The sequence below is a fragment of the Prionailurus bengalensis genome, chromosome B3 (assembly GCF_016509475.1).
Source record: "Prionailurus bengalensis isolate Pbe53 chromosome B3, Fcat_Pben_1.1_paternal_pri, whole genome shotgun sequence".
In the NCBI taxonomy this organism is placed as follows: domain Eukaryota; kingdom Metazoa; phylum Chordata; class Mammalia; order Carnivora; family Felidae; genus Prionailurus; species Prionailurus bengalensis.
The window spans coordinates 121,254,723-121,274,852 of NC_057355.1; the positions used below are offsets into that span (position 1 = coordinate 121,254,723).

General features: G+C 47.3%; 2 protein-coding genes across 9 annotated transcripts in view; one reads left to right on the forward strand and one right to left on the reverse strand.

The window, feature by feature from the left end:
* FLVCR2 (FLVCR heme transporter 2) overlaps window positions 1-7,792 on the forward strand; it is a 54,965-nt gene extending 47,173 nt beyond the window's left edge. The window contains exons 6-10 of one of the 2 annotated variants that reach the window (XM_043556674.1): window positions 23-133; window positions 1,283-1,388; window positions 1,539-1,650; window positions 2,233-2,288; window positions 2,541-3,362. In XM_043556674.1, the coding sequence (XP_043412609.1) occupies window positions 23-133; window positions 1,283-1,388; window positions 1,539-1,650; window positions 2,233-2,288; window positions 2,541-2,594 (439 nt within the window). In that variant the 3' untranslated portion in view covers window positions 2,595-3,362. Of the gene's footprint in view, window positions 1-22; window positions 134-1,282; window positions 1,389-1,538; window positions 1,651-2,232; window positions 2,289-2,540; window positions 3,363-6,071 lie in introns of those variants that run through there. The other variant, XM_043556673.1, reaches the window with a different exon arrangement.
* ERG28 (ergosterol biosynthesis 28 homolog) lies at window positions 7,696-19,954 on the reverse strand. 7 transcript variants are annotated; one of them, XR_006293441.1, is made up of 6 exons: window positions 19,676-19,954; window positions 16,966-17,129; window positions 14,042-14,136; window positions 11,454-11,597; window positions 10,982-11,100; window positions 8,659-8,764 (listed from the first exon to the last, which is right to left on the reverse strand). XR_006293441.1 is itself a non-coding variant. In XM_043556681.1 (5 exons), exons 2-5 carry the CDS (start codon window positions 17,096-17,098, stop codon window positions 8,359-8,361), a joined length of 357 nt encoding a protein of 118 aa, XP_043412616.1. In that variant the 5' UTR covers window positions 17,099-17,129; window positions 19,676-19,954; the 3' UTR covers window positions 7,696-8,358. The 7 variants fall into 7 exon arrangements, 5 of the variants coding, with proteins under 5 accessions (XP_043412616.1, XP_043412612.1, XP_043412613.1 ...); XR_006293440.1 differs by lacking the exon at window positions 8,659-8,764 and adding an exon at window positions 10,110-10,853; XM_043556681.1 differs by lacking the exons at window positions 8,659-8,764; window positions 11,454-11,597 and adding an exon at window positions 7,696-8,372 and having other exon boundaries at window positions 14,046-14,136.
* Between the last annotated feature and the right edge of the window lie 176 nt (window positions 19,955-20,130).

The window sequence follows — 20,130 nt, forward strand, 5'->3', positions numbered from 1 at the left end:
ATTTCTTTGCCTCTGCTTGTAGGGAGACAACCCTGGTGGTCTACATCATGACTGTGGTTGGCATGGTGGTGTACACATTGACCTTGAACCTGGGACACCTGTGGGTCGTGTTCATCACTGCTGGCACAATGGGGTAAGTTTCACCTCTAAACTGTTTAACTGGGAAGCAGCATCGCATGGCTCCTAGAGCTGCTGACATCCTGGAAGCAACACTGATCTCTTTGCTGACTTCTCATTGACCTCTGGAGATGTGGAAATCTTGCCCAGAGGCCTTGTTTATGTGTAGTGCTGCAAAAGGCTGTCTAATAGGGCTTCCATGCTATTGGGATGGAGTTTGTCCTTCACAGACCTCACAGAGGCTAGGAAATGTTCGGAGTCTCTTTTAGCTCTGCCTGGGACAATGTGGAGTCATAGAAAGTACACAGGGCTAGGGATCAGAAAGCCCGGGTCCTTGTCTCAATTCTGCCGCTGACTGATGACAGGTACATCACTGAACTGCTCTGAGCCTCAGTTTCTGCATCTTTAAAAGAAGATGAGAGTGGTCTGTCTTGTAGAGTTGTTGCAAGGAGCGAGAGAGAAATATATGTGAAAGCAGCATGAAGTGTGGTGCAGGTGTAAGAAATTAGAATTGGAATTTTCCGGACCTGTTATATGAGGAAGCCTAGGAAACAGCACACCTTCCACAGGGATCTCTGCTTAGCCTCACATCCCAGATATTTTCCTGTGTGTGTGTGTGTGTGTGTGTGTGTGTGAGAGAGAGAGAGAGAGAGAGAGAGAGAGAGAGAGAGAGAGATGGTGACAGAGACACCCAGTCTTTCTCAGCAGGCGACTCTCCAGAGGGATAAAGGAGGATTCTGAGCTCCTCCTTCTAGGTCTCAAGAGCCATGGAGATGCTGTTCAGTGTCCAGGGACTTCCCACTCCCAGCACAGGGCTTATGGACCTTTGACACAGAATTTCTCAGCTGAGGGCTGAACACTGCAGGCATCCCCATCCCTTCTGTAAACATTGATCTTGTCTTTAACTGATGGCTGGAACTAGAGGAAGCAGGGGACTCCAGGAGCCTCAGGAGCATGAAGCCTACATACGAACTTCTTCCTGACCTACAGGGGTATCTCTTTCCTTGGTATGACCACCTGGGGGATGGCCTGATTATTCAAAGGCCTGAGAAGTCTTGATGGCAAGAAATGAAACAGGAAAAGGAGTTCTAAGGGAGGAGGTGGGCTTCTTATCCTCCTTGTCCTTGAAGTTCTCCATCACCTTGTTTCTGTGATCGGCCTTCAGCTTCTTCATGACCGGCTACCTCCCCCTGGGATTTGAGTTTGCTGTGGAACTGACATACCCAGAATCGGAAGGCATGTCGTCTGGCCTCCTTAACGTGTCTGCCCAGGTAGGGCTCTTATTTGGTGGTGGCCCCAAAGCAGTGGCTCTTTGTTCCCTACCTGACTTGGCTGGCACAGGCATTGCATCATGGTGGCTCAGTTCTTCTGTGGGCTAGTTGGCTGGGCCCTTGTTTCCAGTCTTCTTGGTGCCTTTGCAGGTATTCGGGATCATCTTCACCATCTCCCAGGGTCAAATTATTGACAACTATGGAACCATGCCCGGGAACGTCTTTCTGTGTGTGTTCCTCACCCTTGGAGCAGTCCTCACTGGTGAGTTGGGGCCTCAGAACAGGATGATGCTCAGGCTGCTCATGGGCTTAGGCTGTTGGCAATTTGAGACCTCAGTGTTTTGACTGATCATACAGATTGGGGGATACACATGCAGAGGGGCAGAAGGGAAGGCTTGTTAGGAAATGTGTTTGAGAGGCCTGTTTTTAGTGGAATGAGCCTGGGTTTTGGTACCAAAAGACCCTTGTTTGCATCCCAGACTATGACACTGACCTCCATAGCTGTTTGACCGTGGGCAAGTGGACGAACTTCTGGAAGGCTCACTTTCCTAATCTATAAAATGGGGGTTGTTGTGAAGATTAGAGCAATGTGTGCAAACTCCCTGGCAAATATTAGTGATCTATAAATGAAGGCCAATTTCATCATTGGCTTCTGCCTGTCAGGGACATCAGTGATCCCCAGGCTTTATCAAGTTGGCAGGTGGAACCCCCATTTCCCTGGAATATCTGAAGTAGGTGACCCTTAGGAAAATGAGGGCTCCCTTTCTTGGGTGAACTTGACCATTGGTCTCCTTAATAACTCTTGTGTCTCTGTTGTTGTTCTTTTTCAATCCCTTGACCTCAGCATTCATTAGGGCAGATCTCCGGAGGCAGAAAGCAAACAAAGAAACTCCTGAGAATGTGAGTATGTGGGAGCTTGCTTTGCTGAGAGCTGGGTCCCAAGCTTTGTTTGAGGATGTGGCAGCATGGGTGGGCCCGGGGGCTCCCGGAGTGGGCTGGTTCTCTGGATGCTGTGAGATCAGCTCAGCTTGCATAAACATGGTGCCCAAGAGTTTCCTTGGTGGGTGTTTCAGCACGGTTTTTGTGCTGTTCTTTCCCGGACTCTTCTTCTGCTTCCTTCCCTTCTTCTGGCCTCCCTGCTGTGGTCCCCAGAGCACGTCACTGTTGTCACAGTCTGCTGAGCAGCGCCCACTCCTTGGATCCTGAGACAAGTCCTGAGACCCTGGCTCCACTGCTTTCAGCCTTGGGGTCAGTGGCTGGAGAGGAAAGGTGGGAGCCTACCTCGACCACAGTGGTGGTGGACTCAAATCAGTGGCTCTCCTGGCAGGTTACAGCCCCTTAGGCAGTGCCATGGGGATGAAGGGACCTGCACCAGTGGACTTCCAGTAAGGCTCTAACAGGAGAAGTCAGGAAGCAAGAGCTGATGGTGATTATAGGGGGAGGAGTGAGTATGATCTAGAACAGAAGAGGGTTTCCCAACTGCTTTAATCAGCTGGGAACTATTTTAACCAAAATGTTAGGTATCAGATCTGAGCCAGGATGAAAGCGATTTCAAATCTGAGGAGTAAAAGTGGGATATTACTTAAAAAACAAATAAACACCCAAAACCTATTACAGAAATAATACATGTTCTTAGTAGAAAAACTAAAAAATACAGAAACGTATACAAAATTTAAAAATCATCCTGTATCATCACCTAGAGATGAAATGCTGGTTGTTTTACAATTACTTAAATGTTTATATCTACATAGAATATGTATGTGTATATATTTTACATTTATATATGGATATGTGAATATTTTTAAAAGAAAAATGGAATCTTCTATCGCTTTTTTTTACTTGTTGTGAACACTTTATCAGGTCATTATTCTTTTACAATACACTTTTTTTTGTCTTCAAGTTTCTTTTTCTTTAATGTTTATTTTTGAAAGAGAGTGCATGCCCAAGCAGGGAAGGGGCAGAGAGAGAGGGAGACAGAGAATCCCAAGCAGGGCCCATGTTGTCAGCGCAGAGCCCGACACAGGGCTCAGACTCACTAACTGTGAGGTCATGACCTGAGCCAAAACCAAGAGTCAGACGCTCGATCGACTGAGCCAGCCAGGCACCCCTATAACATGCTTTAAATGACTGCACAGTGTTTAAATGAGCACACATGGGTAAACCATGATTTAACAGTTTTCCTGTCTGTAGACATTAAGGTTGTTTCCAATCATTGTTATAAACAATATCGTGAGTAACGTCCCGGAGGCTGAATCTTTGCGCGTGTTCTTAAGCACAGTGTTTCCTTGAGAAATGGATCCATGGTCACGCACGTTTTAAAGACCTTGATACGTGTTGCCAAACTGGTGGCTAGAAAGGTACTATCAAAACTATCAATTTGTATTGCTATAGCAGTGTATGAGTACCAATGTTGAGGATATATCGTTTTGGAAAACTTTGCCAATTTTCCAAGGCAAAAAATGGTATCTGAAAGAGGTATAGTTAGCGTTGTAAGGATATGTGTTGGCAGATAGATGATAACCTTTAGTTTTCTATTATTTGTCTTCTGATACCACGCTGTAGAGTTGGCAGGCTGCAGCAGGGGGCAGTAAATTCAGCGGGGAGGCAGGGAAAGACTCGGAGCAGAAATGCCATTCTCCAGACTGGCGTGAGGGCTGTGGCATTGCCACGGCAGAGATGGGCTTTCACCTGTGCCCATGTAAAGGAAACGATGGTTTGGAACATTTTGGTGAATATATAGTGAGCCTGGGTAATAAAAAATGAGAGCCGGTAACAAAACGGGAGAGATTTCTTGGGAGAAGGTTTTAATTTGGAATGTGACATATTGTGTCAAGTGATAAGAGATTTTGTTTACTCTATCTGTGTTTATGTTGGCAGACATGGGCAAACACGAGGAAAGAAAAGGTCACCTGTTAATCCTAGCACCCGGAGATAACCTAGTAACATTATAGTCCGTTGTTAAAGTTGTTTTCTTTGGGTTTGCTTGTGCATATTGGTTTCCCAAACTGATTGTTTACTTAATGTTAGCTTGTCAACTTTCCCCCAGTTACATCCTACAACTCTCTATTTCCCTTTCCTCTTGTTTAATACTTAGGTTGTTCCACTATTTCATTATTCTTGCAGCGGCATCTTGGTGCACATAGACCAGGTTTGTTAATCAAGGTTGGAGTTGTTGGCTTACTCACCTTCTGGATGGGGTATTGGAAATAGCACTGAGTAGGAAGAGGAGACAAATCTGGCTCAACCGTCTGTGTCCCTGGATAACTCACCATGCATCTTTGGACCTCACTTGCACCTGAGGAGGCTTATTGGTATGGGAAGGTCAGAGTCATGGTGGGTTGACACCCAGGGAAGCCAGGGCTGTTACAGAGCATCCCTCCACTGGAGCCCAACACTAAAACCCCACGGCAGTCAGTGTAAGTGAGACCCGGCCACCGCCACATGAATTCACCATCAGAGCCAGGTAAAAAGACAGGGCGCCCGGCAGATGTGGCCAGAGCTGCTCTTTCTAATCTATGAGATGTACAGTTTTGGAAAAAAGAGACAGAACTGGCTTGGGGCTAATGACTGACCTCGATGATGAAAATCTTGGTTTGGGTTTCCATTTTCCTTCCAGTTGGTAGTTCTCAGCCAAGAGACGGTGGCTGTACTTCTGTCCCCACTAAGCTGGGTTTCTGGTTGTGATTTCAAAGTGCCAGCTTTGGAGAGGGCAGGCATGTGTGGGCACACACGTGTGTGTCCGCGAGAGGAGAGAGGCTGCCTGGTTGACTTAAGCAGGCTGCTGGTTGCCTGAACGAAGGCTACTCATGGCTTAGGTTGACCTGGGGCCAAAAAATTAGCAAGTGAGAATGGGGAGGTTGGGTTTCTACAGCTGTTGACGTACGTTAGCCTCAAGACAGTCCCTGGGGGAGCAGCACCATTTGTCCAGTTGGCACTGGACTCTAGCTGGGCCTGTGCCAAGGTCTTCTCACGAACTGGATGCACACTCGAGGTAAGAAGCAAGGCACCGCATGGACTTAGGGACCCCACAGGATGACTTCCAGGCCATACTTAGTTCCAACTCCACCTCACATCCTTTCCCCGAGAAAGTCAAAGCCGCACTGACCCCAAGTCTTCTTCTCTAGGCATAAAGGGTATAGAGATATTTTTAGCCAGTGAGTTTATATGCATCCTGCCTTTATACAGATTCTCTTCGATGCATCCATTCCCTGCACATTATCCTAATACTCCTCGTCCTGGGGGCTGCCTCCAAAGGAAGGTAGTCAGAAATTCCGTGGGAGTTGCAGACCCGGCACTTTGGATAGCTCCTTGGTGGCCAGTCCAGATGAGTTTTAGGCTGTCAGAATGGGGAGGGAGAGCAGGCTCTGCTATTTCATTCCTGAGAGGGAGCCTGGAATGGCACTTGGACCAGGATGGTTTGTGGTCGCTGTGGCATCAGAGAGAGATGGCTTTCTTGGCTTTTTTCTTTGAGGATGCTGTGATGGTGTGTGTGTTTAAAGGGCACGCTGGCAAGGACTGGTTGCTTTTCTTCCCTTTGTTTACTCTTGGGGCCGCCGAGGGGCCTCTGGCTCTTGGTTTTCCCACTTTGCCACTGATTATGGTCACTAACAGGCAGTCGTTCTGGCCCAGGTGGAGTCTTGCCCCTCTTCACCCACAGGGTTGCCTGCTTGTTTTGCCTTGCAGAAACTCCAGGAGGAGGGGGAGGAGGAGGAGGAGAGCAATGCCAACAAAGTACCCACCATTGTGTCTGAGGAGCACTTCTGAGAGAAGAAGGTGGTGGCGACTCAGGGAACACCGACGCCCCCCCCCCCCCAACCCCGCCTTCGGTCAGCATTCACTGCCAGCACACAGGTCTTCACCGGAGCAGCTTTTGGAGGGAACCGGCTGATATATCTGTGGCTTGGATGGCGGTGCCTCTGCCTCCTGGAACCCATTCAAGAGGTTGCATGGTCTGGTTGGGGACGATGGCACCTTTCACCAAACGCACACTCCATTCCCGCCCCCTCCCCCTCGTGGGTTATGGGAGCTGGTGTTGGGAGAGGCTGGTGGAGAACGGTGCTGCCCTGTCTTCCCCCTTCCCCTCCATCCTGCAAAGAGAGAGCCTGCGAAATTATCGCGGAAAGGAAGCTTATTCAGGATACTAACTTTTTCTAGTGTCTTAAGACCCTTAGAAGCCCAGTCCTAAGGAGAGGCAGCTGCTCCGGATGAGGGGAATTTGGGGGTCACCGGCCCGGCTGCTGACGTTCTGTGGGAAAAAGCACCATCAGAAAAAAACTGCATCAGAACGAAGCCGTCAGGACTCGGCCTCGTTTCTCCTGGGCTGAGGTTGGGGTCTGCTTCCAAACCCTTTCCTAAGAGCTGATCAAACCAAACATCAATAAACTTGACAGAAATTTTGCTGTGGCCATGAAGGAGAAACCCATTTGGGAGAGTGAGCTGCCTAGGTGTGTGTGAGGGCACCTGTGAAGGCAGTTGGGGACCGTGGTAGCTTGATTTGGGACTAAGTTCTTTTCTACAGAGTCTCTGCCCAGGGACTTCCGTGTGGGTCACAGTCCCCTCTGATGCCTTCATGTGGACACTACCTTGAGAAACTCCGTCAGCCTCCGCACTTGCTTTCTCTGAAGGGAGGGAAATCCCAGCCAACTTCCTGTAACCTTTACTGAGAGCTAACCTTGATTCATCCCACGCTGAGAAATCCACAGCTGCTTCTGCGAGATGAGAGGAAAGGGGCAGAAGGAAAGCTGACCCTTGAAATGGGAAGCGAGTCTGCTTCAATTAAGTGCACCTGCCTCCGGAGGGGACAGTATTCTTACACCCACCCCCTCTTCCTGCCCTCTTCCAGCAGTAATCTTTTTTTAAATCAGATATTGTGAGTTTAAAGGGAGTCCCTTTAAACCAACCCAAGGTGACTTCCTCTCCTGCCTAGCCTGCTGTCTGGCTCTACTCATGGCCTTGGGTGGTGTCCCCTGAAAATAAGACATTTCAGCAATTTCTCCTGCGTGGTGAACAGCTGTGATCATGACCATGGTGCTGTTTGGCTGTGGCCACTGCCCCGGCCTTGGCAAACGGGAGCAGCCTGGGTCGGTTGGCAGCAGTGCCGGGGTGCCCGGGCCACTGCCTGAGGGGAGCCAGGTGTGTGTGTGTGTGTGTGTGTGTGTGTGTGTACGTTCTGGGTAATAGAAGAAGTTCACACTTCTGGTGGGGGGAGTGATTGGGGGTGGAAGCGAAGTGGAGAGAAAGCGTGTCTTACTTTTGATGAGGAGAAAGGTGCTTACTCTTCAGCTCCTTCAAACTCTTTAACAGAATGTTTACCAGATCCATCCGTTCCTTTATTTTAAGAACACAATTTGTATTTTCGGTTTGTAATGCCAGATGTTTTAAGGCAATAAAAGATTCTCCGAGTGGTCCGCCTTGTCATCAGGTGGGGGCGGAGGTGCCTTTTGGCACAAGAATGAGAGTCTTGCCCATTTCCGGTGCGGGAGGGGCTGGGGCTAGAGGAGCAGCTCCTGTGGCCTTCTGCGGAGGTGGGTCCTCTGTTTACGCAGATGTTACCATCCCAGTGGGTTACTTTTTAAAGACAAGGGAGTAAAAGTGAACGTTGGCCTACGTGGTGCCTGGCAACTCGGCGCCCAGCACGTGACCCTGACCGCCTTCTGTGCCGTGTATATTTGCAGACGGTCCACTCGGGGCAACCGCTGATACAGAGCCCACTGTGGTTTCTGGCTCTGCCTCAAAGCGTGGCCGAAGTATTTGTTCTAGGACTGTACCATCCTGCCCTGGTCAGAGTCCACGCTTTCGGCATCTGCTGTGGTGCTGCCACTTTTCTTCTGATCTGTCCGGCCAACTGCCACTTCTCCCTTCCCAGGTGCGTTCACTCCGTACTGTGATCTGGACATGCTGCTATTGGCCTTCTGTGCATTTCTTTCCTGGAAATTGCACCGTGTCTGTGGCATTCTGGGACCATTATCTGTTAGCAGTTCTTAGCTGGAGAGACATTACGGATTCTACTTTAAATCATCTCGGAAGGGAGCCAAGACTGGCGGTTAAAGAAATAGAATATTCATAATATCTTCCAACTACTCTAAATCGTCTCTTTGGATCCTCTGGGATCTTGTCTTTGCTCATCTGGAATCACATTTCTATGACGTATGCTCAGAGGATCCGCATCCAACTCATGCACGTTTTCAATTCACTTTCTTAGGTGGGCTCCGTGTGGATCTACACTTACATGCAAACTCTGCAAAATCATTGCTTTTACTACCTCCTTAACAGTAGTTGGTGAGGGAGGGATAGTCTGTATCCCTGAACTATTTTTCTAGACGTAGTGTTGGCATGTGAGGCCTGGTATTGCTTTTGGCACCATAAAGGAAGCCAGCCTGAGGATGAAACCAACACAGGAGGGCAGAGCGGAGTCAGATCAAACCATTCCTGAAGCCTATAATCCACTGAACTTTTCAATTTTGTGAGCCAATGTTATCTTTATTGTTTAAGCTAGTTTAAGACAGTTTTGTTCTTTTCACCTAAAAAGCCTTAACTGATAGAGAATTCCCAGTGCATTTAAGTATTTATTAAGCTTAAAGTATTTAACTTTAAGCTTCCTATCCTGCCTTTGCAAGTCCCCTGCCTCCCTGACCGCTCACCTTTCTCTTCCCAACTTCTCTACTTGGTTTTTACTCTTTCAACAAGATGGTTCCTACCTTCCAGATGCTGTTCCCTCTGCCCTAAATGTCTGCCTCCTATATGAAGACATCTAATGCCTGGGCATTCAAGGCCCAGCTCAAATCCCATCCCCTCAGGGAGTCCTTTCCTGATAATCTGAACTGTGCACCCCCTGCCTTCTTGATCATAAAACTTTGTATTCTAAATTTTTTTTTTTAACGTTTATTTTATTTTTGAGAGAGACAGAGACAGAGTGTGAGCTGGGGAGGGGCAGAGAGAGAGAGAGGAAAACAGAATTGGAAGCAGGCTCCAGGCTCTGAGCTGTTAGCACAGAGCCCGATGTGGGGCTCGAACCCACAAACTGTGAGATCATGACCTGAGCTGAACTCGGCCGCTTAACCGACTGAGCCACCCAGCGCCCTAAAACCTTGTATTCTAGAGTTCTTAGCGTCTGAAGTTGTTTTCGTGTGTTGCTTTATTGATTGTCCATTACCTTGACTTCACTGCAAGGGCCACAGGAACAGGGACATTGCCTGGGACATCATTTCTCTTTCTCAAGTGTCTGGCCTGGAGTTAAATGTTCAATAAATACTTTGTTGATGTAATGAATGGGTTCTTGAGTCTACACACTGCGTGTGGGCCCCGCCAGTGAGGAGCCCCTCAGAATTCTGTTTGGAGGGCAACTACCTGCTCCAGCCCATTATCATTGGGGTTTCAAGCTCTCCTTTCCATGGTTAGGCAGCTGTTCCTTCCATGCTATTTTCTGACTCTGCTTTCTCAAGAAACTGTTTCTTCCTTAGCAAGAAAACAAGAAAGGGTCCTCCTGACCGTTCAATTGTGAACACAGAATCTTGAAGGTGGGGAAGGAGAGGCAGACTGGACTTCAGGAGAAATGAACAAGTGACCAGACGCGCCAGCGGCAGCCAGGTGTGCCTGGGTCCTTGAGCTGTCCTACTCATTATGGTGTATTTGATCCACAAAATGCTGCGATTCTCCTCTGCTACAGCTCAGAGGAGGGCAGGAGCGCTCCTGGCTTAGGGAAGGTCAAAGTACAAGGACTGATCCAAGCACAGGGTTTTTCTATTTACTACAAAATTCGTTACACAAATACAGCTGACCAGAAGGTCTAAAAACAGCCCAGACTCTTCCAACCCCGATCCATTTGTAGACACAAGGATATGAGCCATGCTCACTCACAGGGGAGCCCTTCTTAGAAGAACTGCCCGTTTCTCGGATGGTTCAGAGTCTCGGGTCCAGCAGCAGAGAGGAGCCCGCCCTGGGAGGGCAACCCCGAAGCAGCCCTTGGAGGCTGCTGCTCTGGGCAAGGCAGCAGCTGTAAGTTTCACAGTTCACGTGTTCCCACCACGCAAGTCAGATGAAGGGATGAAAATAAAAGGGAAAAAGCAGAAGGCTGAAAAAGGGTCCTGGAAGAGGCTGCTGGTGAAGGAAGGGTACACAGTGGGTTTCGAAGGTGCTGGCAATTTCTTGGTCTGGGGGAAGGTATGGGGTATCCACCTTAAAATGATTCTTTAAATTGTTCGTACACATCATATGAAAGTTATACGGTATCGTAAACATTATTAAAGAAAAACCCCAAACGTAAAAGGGTAGCAGGGGGTCAGAGGGCTCAGGATGGTGCAGAAAAGAAGAACTAAAAGAGGAGGGAGGATAAAGGTAGGGGACAGCAAAGGTGGAGGATGGAGTCTTGGAGCTGGTAACGTTGGCCTCAGTTTCTCTTCTTCTGTCTGGATACTGGTTCTACTTCTAGGTACCGAAGCCCAACTAGCATACCCAGGATGGAGAAACCTTCAACACAGAGAAAAGGTTCGTGGCTGAGACAGGCACGGCACTTTCTTACACCCTTGTGTGTCTGCCCTCTGCCCCAGCCCGAGGGTGCAGTTCCTGCGGGAGGTCTGGGGTGCTCGGATGCTTACTTGCCACCATCAGGGGTGCCAGGACGCCAATCGTGGGAGCTGCGGTCCCAAAGACAAACAGCTCAGAGAGGAAGTGGCCCAGGGCGAGGAGGAAGGTCCAGAGTGTGATGTGGTACAGCCTACAAGGGAGCAGACAGACATGAGAACAGAGGCGATGCTTGTGGGGCGCAGAGGAAGAGTAGAGGTCTGGCTCCACACACACAGAAGCCAACCCAGGGAGGCGATTATGGCTAAAGGGAGAGGAGACTTGGGCCAGAGAAAGACCTATCTGCTCGGCCACATCGATTTATCCTCTACTAGGGCAAAACGGAAGGTTTCCACTGCTAGACCGAGAGTGCGGTTCAGGCATCCAGAGTGGGTCTCTGAGTCGTGGCAAGGTGGTGAAGCCAGCTACAGCAAAGCGAGTCTGGGTTATGGCAATCCTAGCAGTATAGACAGTTTCAGATCAATCACGCTTACATATTCTACTCACTTGGCTCTGTAGTCCACGCCCACCTGGCAGGTATATACGAGGGATGCCACAGAGTGAAGGGCCTGAATGGGGCATGAGCAGCAAGGACCTCTGTGGGGCTTTTAGACGCTCTTGCAACATGGGCCGGTTATTTAGTATCTTAGCCTAGGAAAATGGTGGAGGACACAGTGATAATCTCATGGGAAGAGAACTCTTTCCTCCGTTTTGACCAAGAGGTGGAAAAGAGGTTATAGGACGACTGACTACATGGATTGGAGATATCTTTTTTTAACTATGAAAATTTTAAAATTACGAAATACCTTAAACATACAAAACATTGTTGATAAGAGAATATTCTAATTAACCTGTATGCAACCAATACCCTGCTCCAGCAAATCTGGATATTTTGACATTTTTGCTTCAGATACTTTTTCTAAGAAACAAAATATTACAGGTAATCAGTTAAAGCATTCTGTGTATCCTGGACCCTGGGACCCTGGATCCCACCTGGACCCCCTCCCCAAGCCCCCCTCCCTCCCTCCCCAGAAGGAACTGATATGTTAAATTTGATTTTTATCATTCCTGTGTATGTTTTTATACAGTCAGTAAATACGTATGTTTGGGTGCTGAATTTGAATTTCTGGTTAGGAAGGAAATAGAATCCCAGTGTAGATCAGAAGAACATGGACCAGCGTCCCAGGCTAAAAAAGGCTAGAAACAGAAGTCGGCATTTGTGGCTATCCTGTGTTGGAAGAAGGGGAAAGGAATGGGTGATGATAAGGTAAGTCTCATTCCAAAAGCACAGCAAATGAAAGATACACCTCTTATACCTATTGGCAATTCTTTATCACGTAAAGGTCTTTAAAGGAATTAGTCAGTTCTTACTCCCTCCCAGTCACCTTGAGAGGTACAACAGATATACTGGTTTCATCTTATACGTAAAGAGACGAAGGTGCCGAGAAAGTGAACAACTGGTCCTTGAACAAAATGGGTTTGAGCAGCAAGGGTCCACTTTTATGTGATATGTGGATTTTTAAATATTTATTTCGAGAGAGACAGAGAGAGAAAGCAGGGGAAGGGCAGAGACAAGGAGACAGAATCCCAAGCGGGCTCTGCCCTGTTAGCCCAGGGCCCAGTAGGGGGGCTCATCTCACGAACTGTGAGATCTTGACCTGAGCTGAAATCAAGAGTTGGATGCTTAACTGACCGAGTGACCCATGTGCCCCTACATGTGGATTTTTAAAGATAAATACAGTACAGTACTGTATTTTTTCTTCCTTATGATTTTCTTAAGAACCTTTTCTCTGGCTTATTTTATTGTAAGAATACAATATCTAACACAGATAATGTACAAAATATGTATTAATCGACTTTCTTATCAGTAAGGCTTCTGGTCAGTAGTAGGCCATTAGTAGTTAAGTTCTGGGGGGCGTCAAAAGTTATATGTGGATTTTCAACTATAGGGAGCCACTGTTCCTAATCCCCATGTTGTTCAAGGGTCAACCGTATAATGAACTTGCAGCTACAAAAATAGTTACCAGGAGAACTGAGACAAGAGCCCATTTTCTTGTTTTCATTCTTGGGCCCCAGGCTGTTTCCACTAAACCACACTGCTTCCAAAAATACATGTCAATCTAGAACAAGTCAAACTATAGTTTCAAGTTCCAAAAAATAAAAATAAAAAAAAATTTAAAAAGTTGGGAGAGATCGCAGGGTTAATAGCATTGCTTCAAATCCCACTTGAGTTGGCCTTCCTCAGTTCAAATTAATTGGGTCTCTAATATGTAGATCTGCAAAATCAGGAATGAAAACCATTATTTCCCAGGGCTGCTTGGAGACTTAATCAAGGTCATGTGGATAAAAGCTCCTGGCATAATCAGAGGTGTTCGGTAAATATCATCACCTCCTCTTTTCCCAAATGCTGAGAGCTTGGATATGACAGAAAAACATTTTAGTGTGAGGTTGGTATTTTGTTGGCCTTAGCCACTGACCCGAGCAAACTTTCCACTTTGGTTGTGGGGAGGACGGTTGGAAAGGAAGCTCGAGCCCCCTCCAGTGGTCAGCACCGGTTACAGCATTATGTAGACAGGAGGCTATGACCCTCTGCAAATGGCCCGCAGCAGTGTGACGACCCTAGAGGCAGAATGTTAGGGGTCCTGGGTTCTCTTTCACCCTCACATATGGACTCTGCGTAGGCGCACAGCAGTTTACTTGTGGGTTCCTTTTCGCATGGATTGTGATTTTTGGTCATTCCTACTTCTTGAGGAATGTGAGAATAAGGTATATGTGGGTGGCTGCTCTAAAAAGAGCGCACTACTCTACTTCTGGAGCAGAGAAAGGCTGATTCTTTAGTAAAGGAGTGGAGGGATGTGCTGCAGGCCACTGGTCAATGGTAATAGCCAGTTGCTACCAAAGAATTTTCAAACTTCAAAGACCTGTTAGGCCTATTATGTTTTTTTGGCTTGGAAAGAATAGAACCCATTAACGTTTTATTATCCATGTTCTAGGCTAATGTATGAACATTAGCAGGTCTCCAAGGGGAGGGGCACACTGGATATGCCTGGCACCTGATTTCCAACAAGGGATGCTTAAGCTCTTTCTTCCCTTACATACGTCTTGTTGTGGATGTCGATGGCACAGAGGCAGCGAATCACTGATGAGAGTAGGGTCCAGATCCCAAAGGTCCGAGCTTGGAGGCCATTCACTGTATAGTAGGAAAAAGCAAGAGTGTTGAGAGGGTGGGGGGTGAGGTTCCCTCCAAACTCCTCTCACCTCACTGGTGGTTCACGGGAGGCAGGCTGCTAAGCCTGAACTCTCTTTGGCTGGGCAGAGGGGAGGCTCTGGTGCTACACATGGGAACTGGAAGGAATTCCAGAATGAGAACGGCTTAGCTCCTCTTCACATGTCTACAGTTGGGTGGGGGAATTTCAAGAGGAGAAACCCAACGAAAGGCCCACTTAGGCAATAACTCCTGAATGCAGAAGTTTATGCCTCTGCCCTGGAAGCCACTCAGGTGCTGGTGAAGTCCAGCAAGTCTGGGTCAGCGCACGTTTGGGGGAATGTTGCACATAGTGGTCTGTCAATACAAGATGTCTAGGCGGTGTAAGCTTTCAAGGCTGAGGCAGGAGAGGACTCAGAAATCCGGGGGCTTATCTAGATGCTCAGTCTGGTTTTGAAGAGACCGAAGTCTTCTCTTGGATCCAGATCTGTATTATTTGAACAAAGGCCAAACCGAGCTGCTTTCCTGTGCACTTTGTACTGGAACAAAACACTGCTTGTTTGGTGTTTGCTGTGGCCACCCTGCTCTTGGTGGCTTTGTTCTGATACCGCTGTACTAAGTATCTTGTCCTGAAAGTATTGATCATAGTCCTCCACAGCAGTGGTTCTTGACCCTGGGTGTTTATTAGAGTCAACTACAGAAGCTTTATCCATTTCCCAAGACCTGGGAACCAGACCAATTAAATCATAGTCTCTGAAGGTAGGCCCTGGGCATGAAGTATTTTCTAAAAATATCTCTCTGGGTTGACTGCAATGTACAGCCATTTATCTAAGGCATCCTGTGGCCAGGAATGCCACAACAGTGAAAGTTTTCCTTTGCTGGTCTACTGAGCAAGAGAAATTGTAAGGGACAAGACTGATAACTGAAAGGTCTATTAATGTTTATTTGGGCTTTAAGGATTTTCCATCCTTTGGAAAACCAGACAGTGATACCAATTTCATAACCCTGAAGGCCTTTACGTGGTAGTAAGGTGGGAAAAAATTCCAAATGCCAAATATCTAGTGGGCGGCCCTGGAAAGCTGTGATTTTTATAAACCAGTTTGATAGCCTTTCTGATGAAAAGATTGAGGAAATATCTCTAGTTAGTGAGATACAAAAGTGGAGTATCTCACCAGCCCTAACCACACTAGGCACCAAGTGACATTCTATGGGATGCTCCAGAATACTGTGGTTACCAGCAGAGTACCATGACAGCCCCCAGATTAGGAGGGGGGGGGGAAGACAGTCTCTACTTCTGGGCTGGAGATAAGACACCCACCTACCCACCCACAGTTCTTTTGCACAGCTATACGCCCTTGAGTGAATCACATGACCCCTGGACTTTTCTCTCTCAACTTTAAATTTTTTTTTTTTCTACAAATTTCTGTTGCTTAATGTTTATTTATTTTTGAGACAGAGAGAGACAGAGCATGAATGGGGGAGGGTCAGAGAGAGAGGGAGACACAGAATCCGAAACAGGCTCCAGGCTCTGAGCTGTCAGCACAGAGCCTGACGCGGGGCCCGAACCCATGGACCGCGAGATCATGACCTGAGCCGAAGTCGGCCGCTCAACCGACTGAGCCACTCAGGCGCCCCTCAACTTTAAATTTAAAGGATCGGACCAAGGGTGCCTGGGTGACTCAGTTGGTTAAGTGTCTGACTCTTGATTTTGGCTCAGGTCATGATCTCACGGTCCCACGTCGGGCTCTGTGCTGAGTGTGGAGCTGCTTAAGATTCTTTCCCTCCCTCTCCCTCTGCCCCACTTGTATGTGCTCTCTCTCTCTCTCTCTCTCAAAAAAAAAAAAAAAAAAAAAGGACCAGACCAGGTAATTTCTGCAATCCTGTGCATCTACAGTCATCAGAAGGCAGTGTTTGAGGGTGAAAAAGTGAACTGTCCCACCCACTCTTCCAGGTTCTTTACTCCTATTGTACTTGAGTTTTGTTCAAAATGAGCCTTAGCCTACTTAGATTCACTTTATGTGGAGATGTTGCAGAAAAATGAGCTAGGTCAGGGCCCAAATCTGGGTTAGCTATAAATGTGACACAGAATTGTCAGCTGCGTGAAATGATCCTGCAGCTCAAACACCACTACCCCACACATCGGTGCAAGGAAGCGCAAGCTGAAATGTGAAAACGGTCTCAGCAGAGAGGCTCAGGAAGCTGGGACAGGCCACCAGAGGCCTTCTAAGCTTCACTTTGGGAGACCAGCTCAGAGGAATGTCGGGTATCATCTCAGGGGCTCTTCACGGTTTGGGAAGACTTTGGTTTTATAACTTGCCATTTGCAACACAGAATATAAACCATTTGGGGCACAACCTAGTTTCTGAAGAGGGCTGAGATAATATGAAAAGCTTCTTTATAGCTTTCTAGTGGGGAATCCCAGAGTCACCAAATAATTCCATTTCCTCACTTGCCCTTGTAATACTTTTTGTATTGCCTGTAAAACGTATAGGGCAGTATAAAATGAATGAAAAGGTATTCAGACAAGCTTCGGGGGAAGAGGGCCAAGTGCTATCCACAAAGTCTATTGTTCCACTGGCTGCCAAAGGTTAGGTTAGCCAGCATTAGACTCACCTGGAAAGTTAGGAAAAACTACACCCTTGGGTCCCATTCAGGGGTGGGGTGAAAGTTTCAGGAAATAAGTTTGGAGAAGAAAACGGGCAGCTGTGCTGTTTGTTCGTTTTTAAATTTCCTAGGTGGTTCTCATGGACGGCCTGGCCTAGGAACCACAATTTAGGCAGCTCCCGCGAAGGAGGCAATTCTCTGACTTCTTACCGAGGTCTGGCTTGCCGGTGTAGAGCTTTTCATAGAGAAAGGTGTGGTCTCGGAAGCTCTGCAGCGTGTTTCCCATGGCTATGATGGACACCATCACCAGCCAGCTTCGTAACACGTTCAAGAAACGGCTCATGACTTCCGGCCAACCCGAGAGGGCTCTTTGCCTTGGAAACAAAGGCAAAAAACGTGAGACAATTAGTCTACTTCAACCATGAGCTCTCTGACTTGTGTAGTTAACCTGTATCCCACTCATGAAGGCTGTACCAAGTTTATCTGGGTAATCACTTTGTGAATTGCTTTCTAAGTCTCTGAGGCTCATCTACCCTCAGTTATCTTGACATATTATTGTTACTTCACCCAAAACCAAAGGGTGCTAACCTTTACCTAGAGTGAAAAAGGCTAAATAATGCCCGGGGCTGGAAATGGTAAACCTAGCCAAAAAAAAAAAAAAAAGAAACAAAAAGGGGTGGGGGGAGAAAAAGGGAACGGATGAAAAGGAGGTGTACAAATTTTACTATAAATTAATAAAATGGTCTCTTTTTTCTTTAAAGTTTATTTATTTAGAGAGGGAGGGAGAGAGAGAGAGAATTTCATGAACTTGGGGCTTGATCTCACACACTGTGAGATCATGACCTGAGTGGAAATCAAGAGTCGGATGCTTAGCCAACTGAGCCACCCATATGCCCAGTGATAAAATGGACTTCTGAGTAAGACTTATAGAAACTGGTCTCAATATTTAGTTACACTAATAGTGGTGAATCAACAGTATACTTTGCAATAAGTGACACAGTACTTATTTTTGTCTAAGCAACTTCTCCACAATGTTAGCCTTTTCTCTTGGTTGGAATCAGTCTTTTGCTATCTTTACTCCTAGCCTAGTTTTTTTATGTCATTCTTTTTAAGGCAAGTGGCTCAAAGGTGACTGTAAATCTACCAATGGTTACCTGCCGGGCTATTGATGACAGATCCTTCCAAGCCTTATATATTAGCGTGGAACCTGTGGAGTACGGGCAATATTTACACTCTCAGATTTTTTCCTACTCTGGTTCTCAGGTACATCAGGCTCCATAAGCTAAATGATATAAAAGTTAAAAATAAATAAGCTGCCGTGACTTGAGAACTAGCAGGAAAATTACACAGAGAACGAAACAGCAATGTTGGTGTTGGGTTGTAAGAGAAAGAGTAACAGCTAACAGTTATTGGGCACTTGGATAGGCCGTGCACTTTGCCAAACACCTAACGTACATTGTCTCATTTAATCAATCCTTAAACAAGGTGGGTAGGCACTATTCCTATTTCCATTTTACAGATGAGGGCTGGCACAGAGACATTAAGGGATCTGCTTGGTTCCACAGCTAATATATGGCAGAGTGGAGATACAAACCATGATCTGTTGGAATCACACTGCAATACTGCCTCCCTGAGAATAGTTTGATGAAGTTTTTTTTTTTTTTTAATGAAATTTCCATTTTTAAGGGAGACAAACACACTATATCCACTTCTGTCTCAAAGTTGTATACAAAGTACTTACATGGTATGCTTTTTGTTTAAAAAAAAAAAAATGAACCCTTGAGGAGCAATGATTTCAATCTACTTGGTTTAAATAAAACTCCCGTTAAGAATTTAGTAATAGAACTACTTCTCATCTTCACTGTGGTTTTGTTTTGTTTTGTTTTTGGCTGCTTTTTTGCTTTCCCCACGGTTTATCTTTTGTCAGGTTAACTTCTTGGGCCTGAAGTGGTGATAAACTATCAGGCTTTTTTTTGTCACTCTGGCAGAAGTTTCAGTGTCTTAAGCTACACAGTTGAAATAGATATTAAAGTCAGCAATGGCCTGACAGTGTGAAGCACTGAAAAGAAAAAAGAAAAGCTCTAGAGGACGAAGCACGAATCCCTCAGGGAATGGTAGATCACAACAGTGGACCTAGTTGAAGTCCAGAGAGAATAGAGCTTTACTGGAGATCACAGGTGTCACAGCATGGGCCAAGATTCCCTCATCTTTCAAGGTATCACCCTCCCCCCCTCCCCCCCACCGCCTCCTTATTTTCTCACCATTCCTCAGTAGGAGACTCGCGATTTCACCTCCAGGAGTCAGAAAAGCCTGATGGAAGGCCCCATCTTTGAGAGAACTTCTGCCCATCTCACGGAAGCTCTTAGAAGTCCCCACGATAGCTGATGAGTGCAGAACCTCAGCACTCTTCCGAACTGCTCCACCAATCGCTCTCCCCCAAATTCCCTAAAGCTTTAGGGCCTCCTAAAGTATCCAGCATCTATTCTCAAATTTTCTCCTGGCCCGGCCCGGCAAAGGTGTGGTGTTAAAACTAGTCAGGAGAGAGAGAGAGGTTCCTATCCTGCCCCGATCATTCAGCACCTGTGTGACCCTGGGTGAGAAATCTGCAAAATGGAGCTTAAAAAATACCTATCGCAAGGGTTACTGTGAGAATTACATGAGAAAGTGAAGGGTCCTTGCCCTGGGCTAGGCTCATAGTGCCTGCTCATTCCTTCATTGGTTTCCCGAACCTACCATGCCTTCCTCCTCTTCATAGTCCTAGATCCTCCTTCTCAAGGTCTCTCGAACCCCTTGTCCCCCAGAAGGTTGCCTCCCAGGGATCTTCCTTCCACCCCACCTCTATTTTTCCAGACTCTCCGGATCCTCTCAATCAGATGGCACAAAAATGCCTCCCTCTCTTTTCTCCCCATGTTGCGCCTACCTGGTGACCGGACCCCCAGCTGAGCAGCGGCGGCAGCAGGAAGAGCAGCAGCAGCAAAGATCCAAAACAGCTCCAGCGAGGAGTCCACCTGAGCCATTTGTCCTCGCCCCCGCCCACAGCCCGGCACCAGGATTGGGTCGTTTCCGTCAGTCCTCGCTCTGATTGGCTGCTCCGGCTTTGCTCGAGCAGGAGATGGGGCGTGAACCCCTTTACTGCCAATCAGCGGGTGCCGCTTCTCAAGGCACCTCCCCCCCACCCCCGCCCCTCTGTACCGCTGCTCACGCAGTGAGCCCTCTTCTTGAGCGTGGCGGAAGAACTTCGCGGCTGGAGTCAACCTCTTACGAGTGGAGGGGAAAAGAGCGGAAAAAACAACTCAAGACTTCTGTTGAGGGCAAAGCTCTGCGCCCGCGCTGCGCCGCGGTGACGAAATTCCTTCGCGCCCGAAGTCGAGCGTT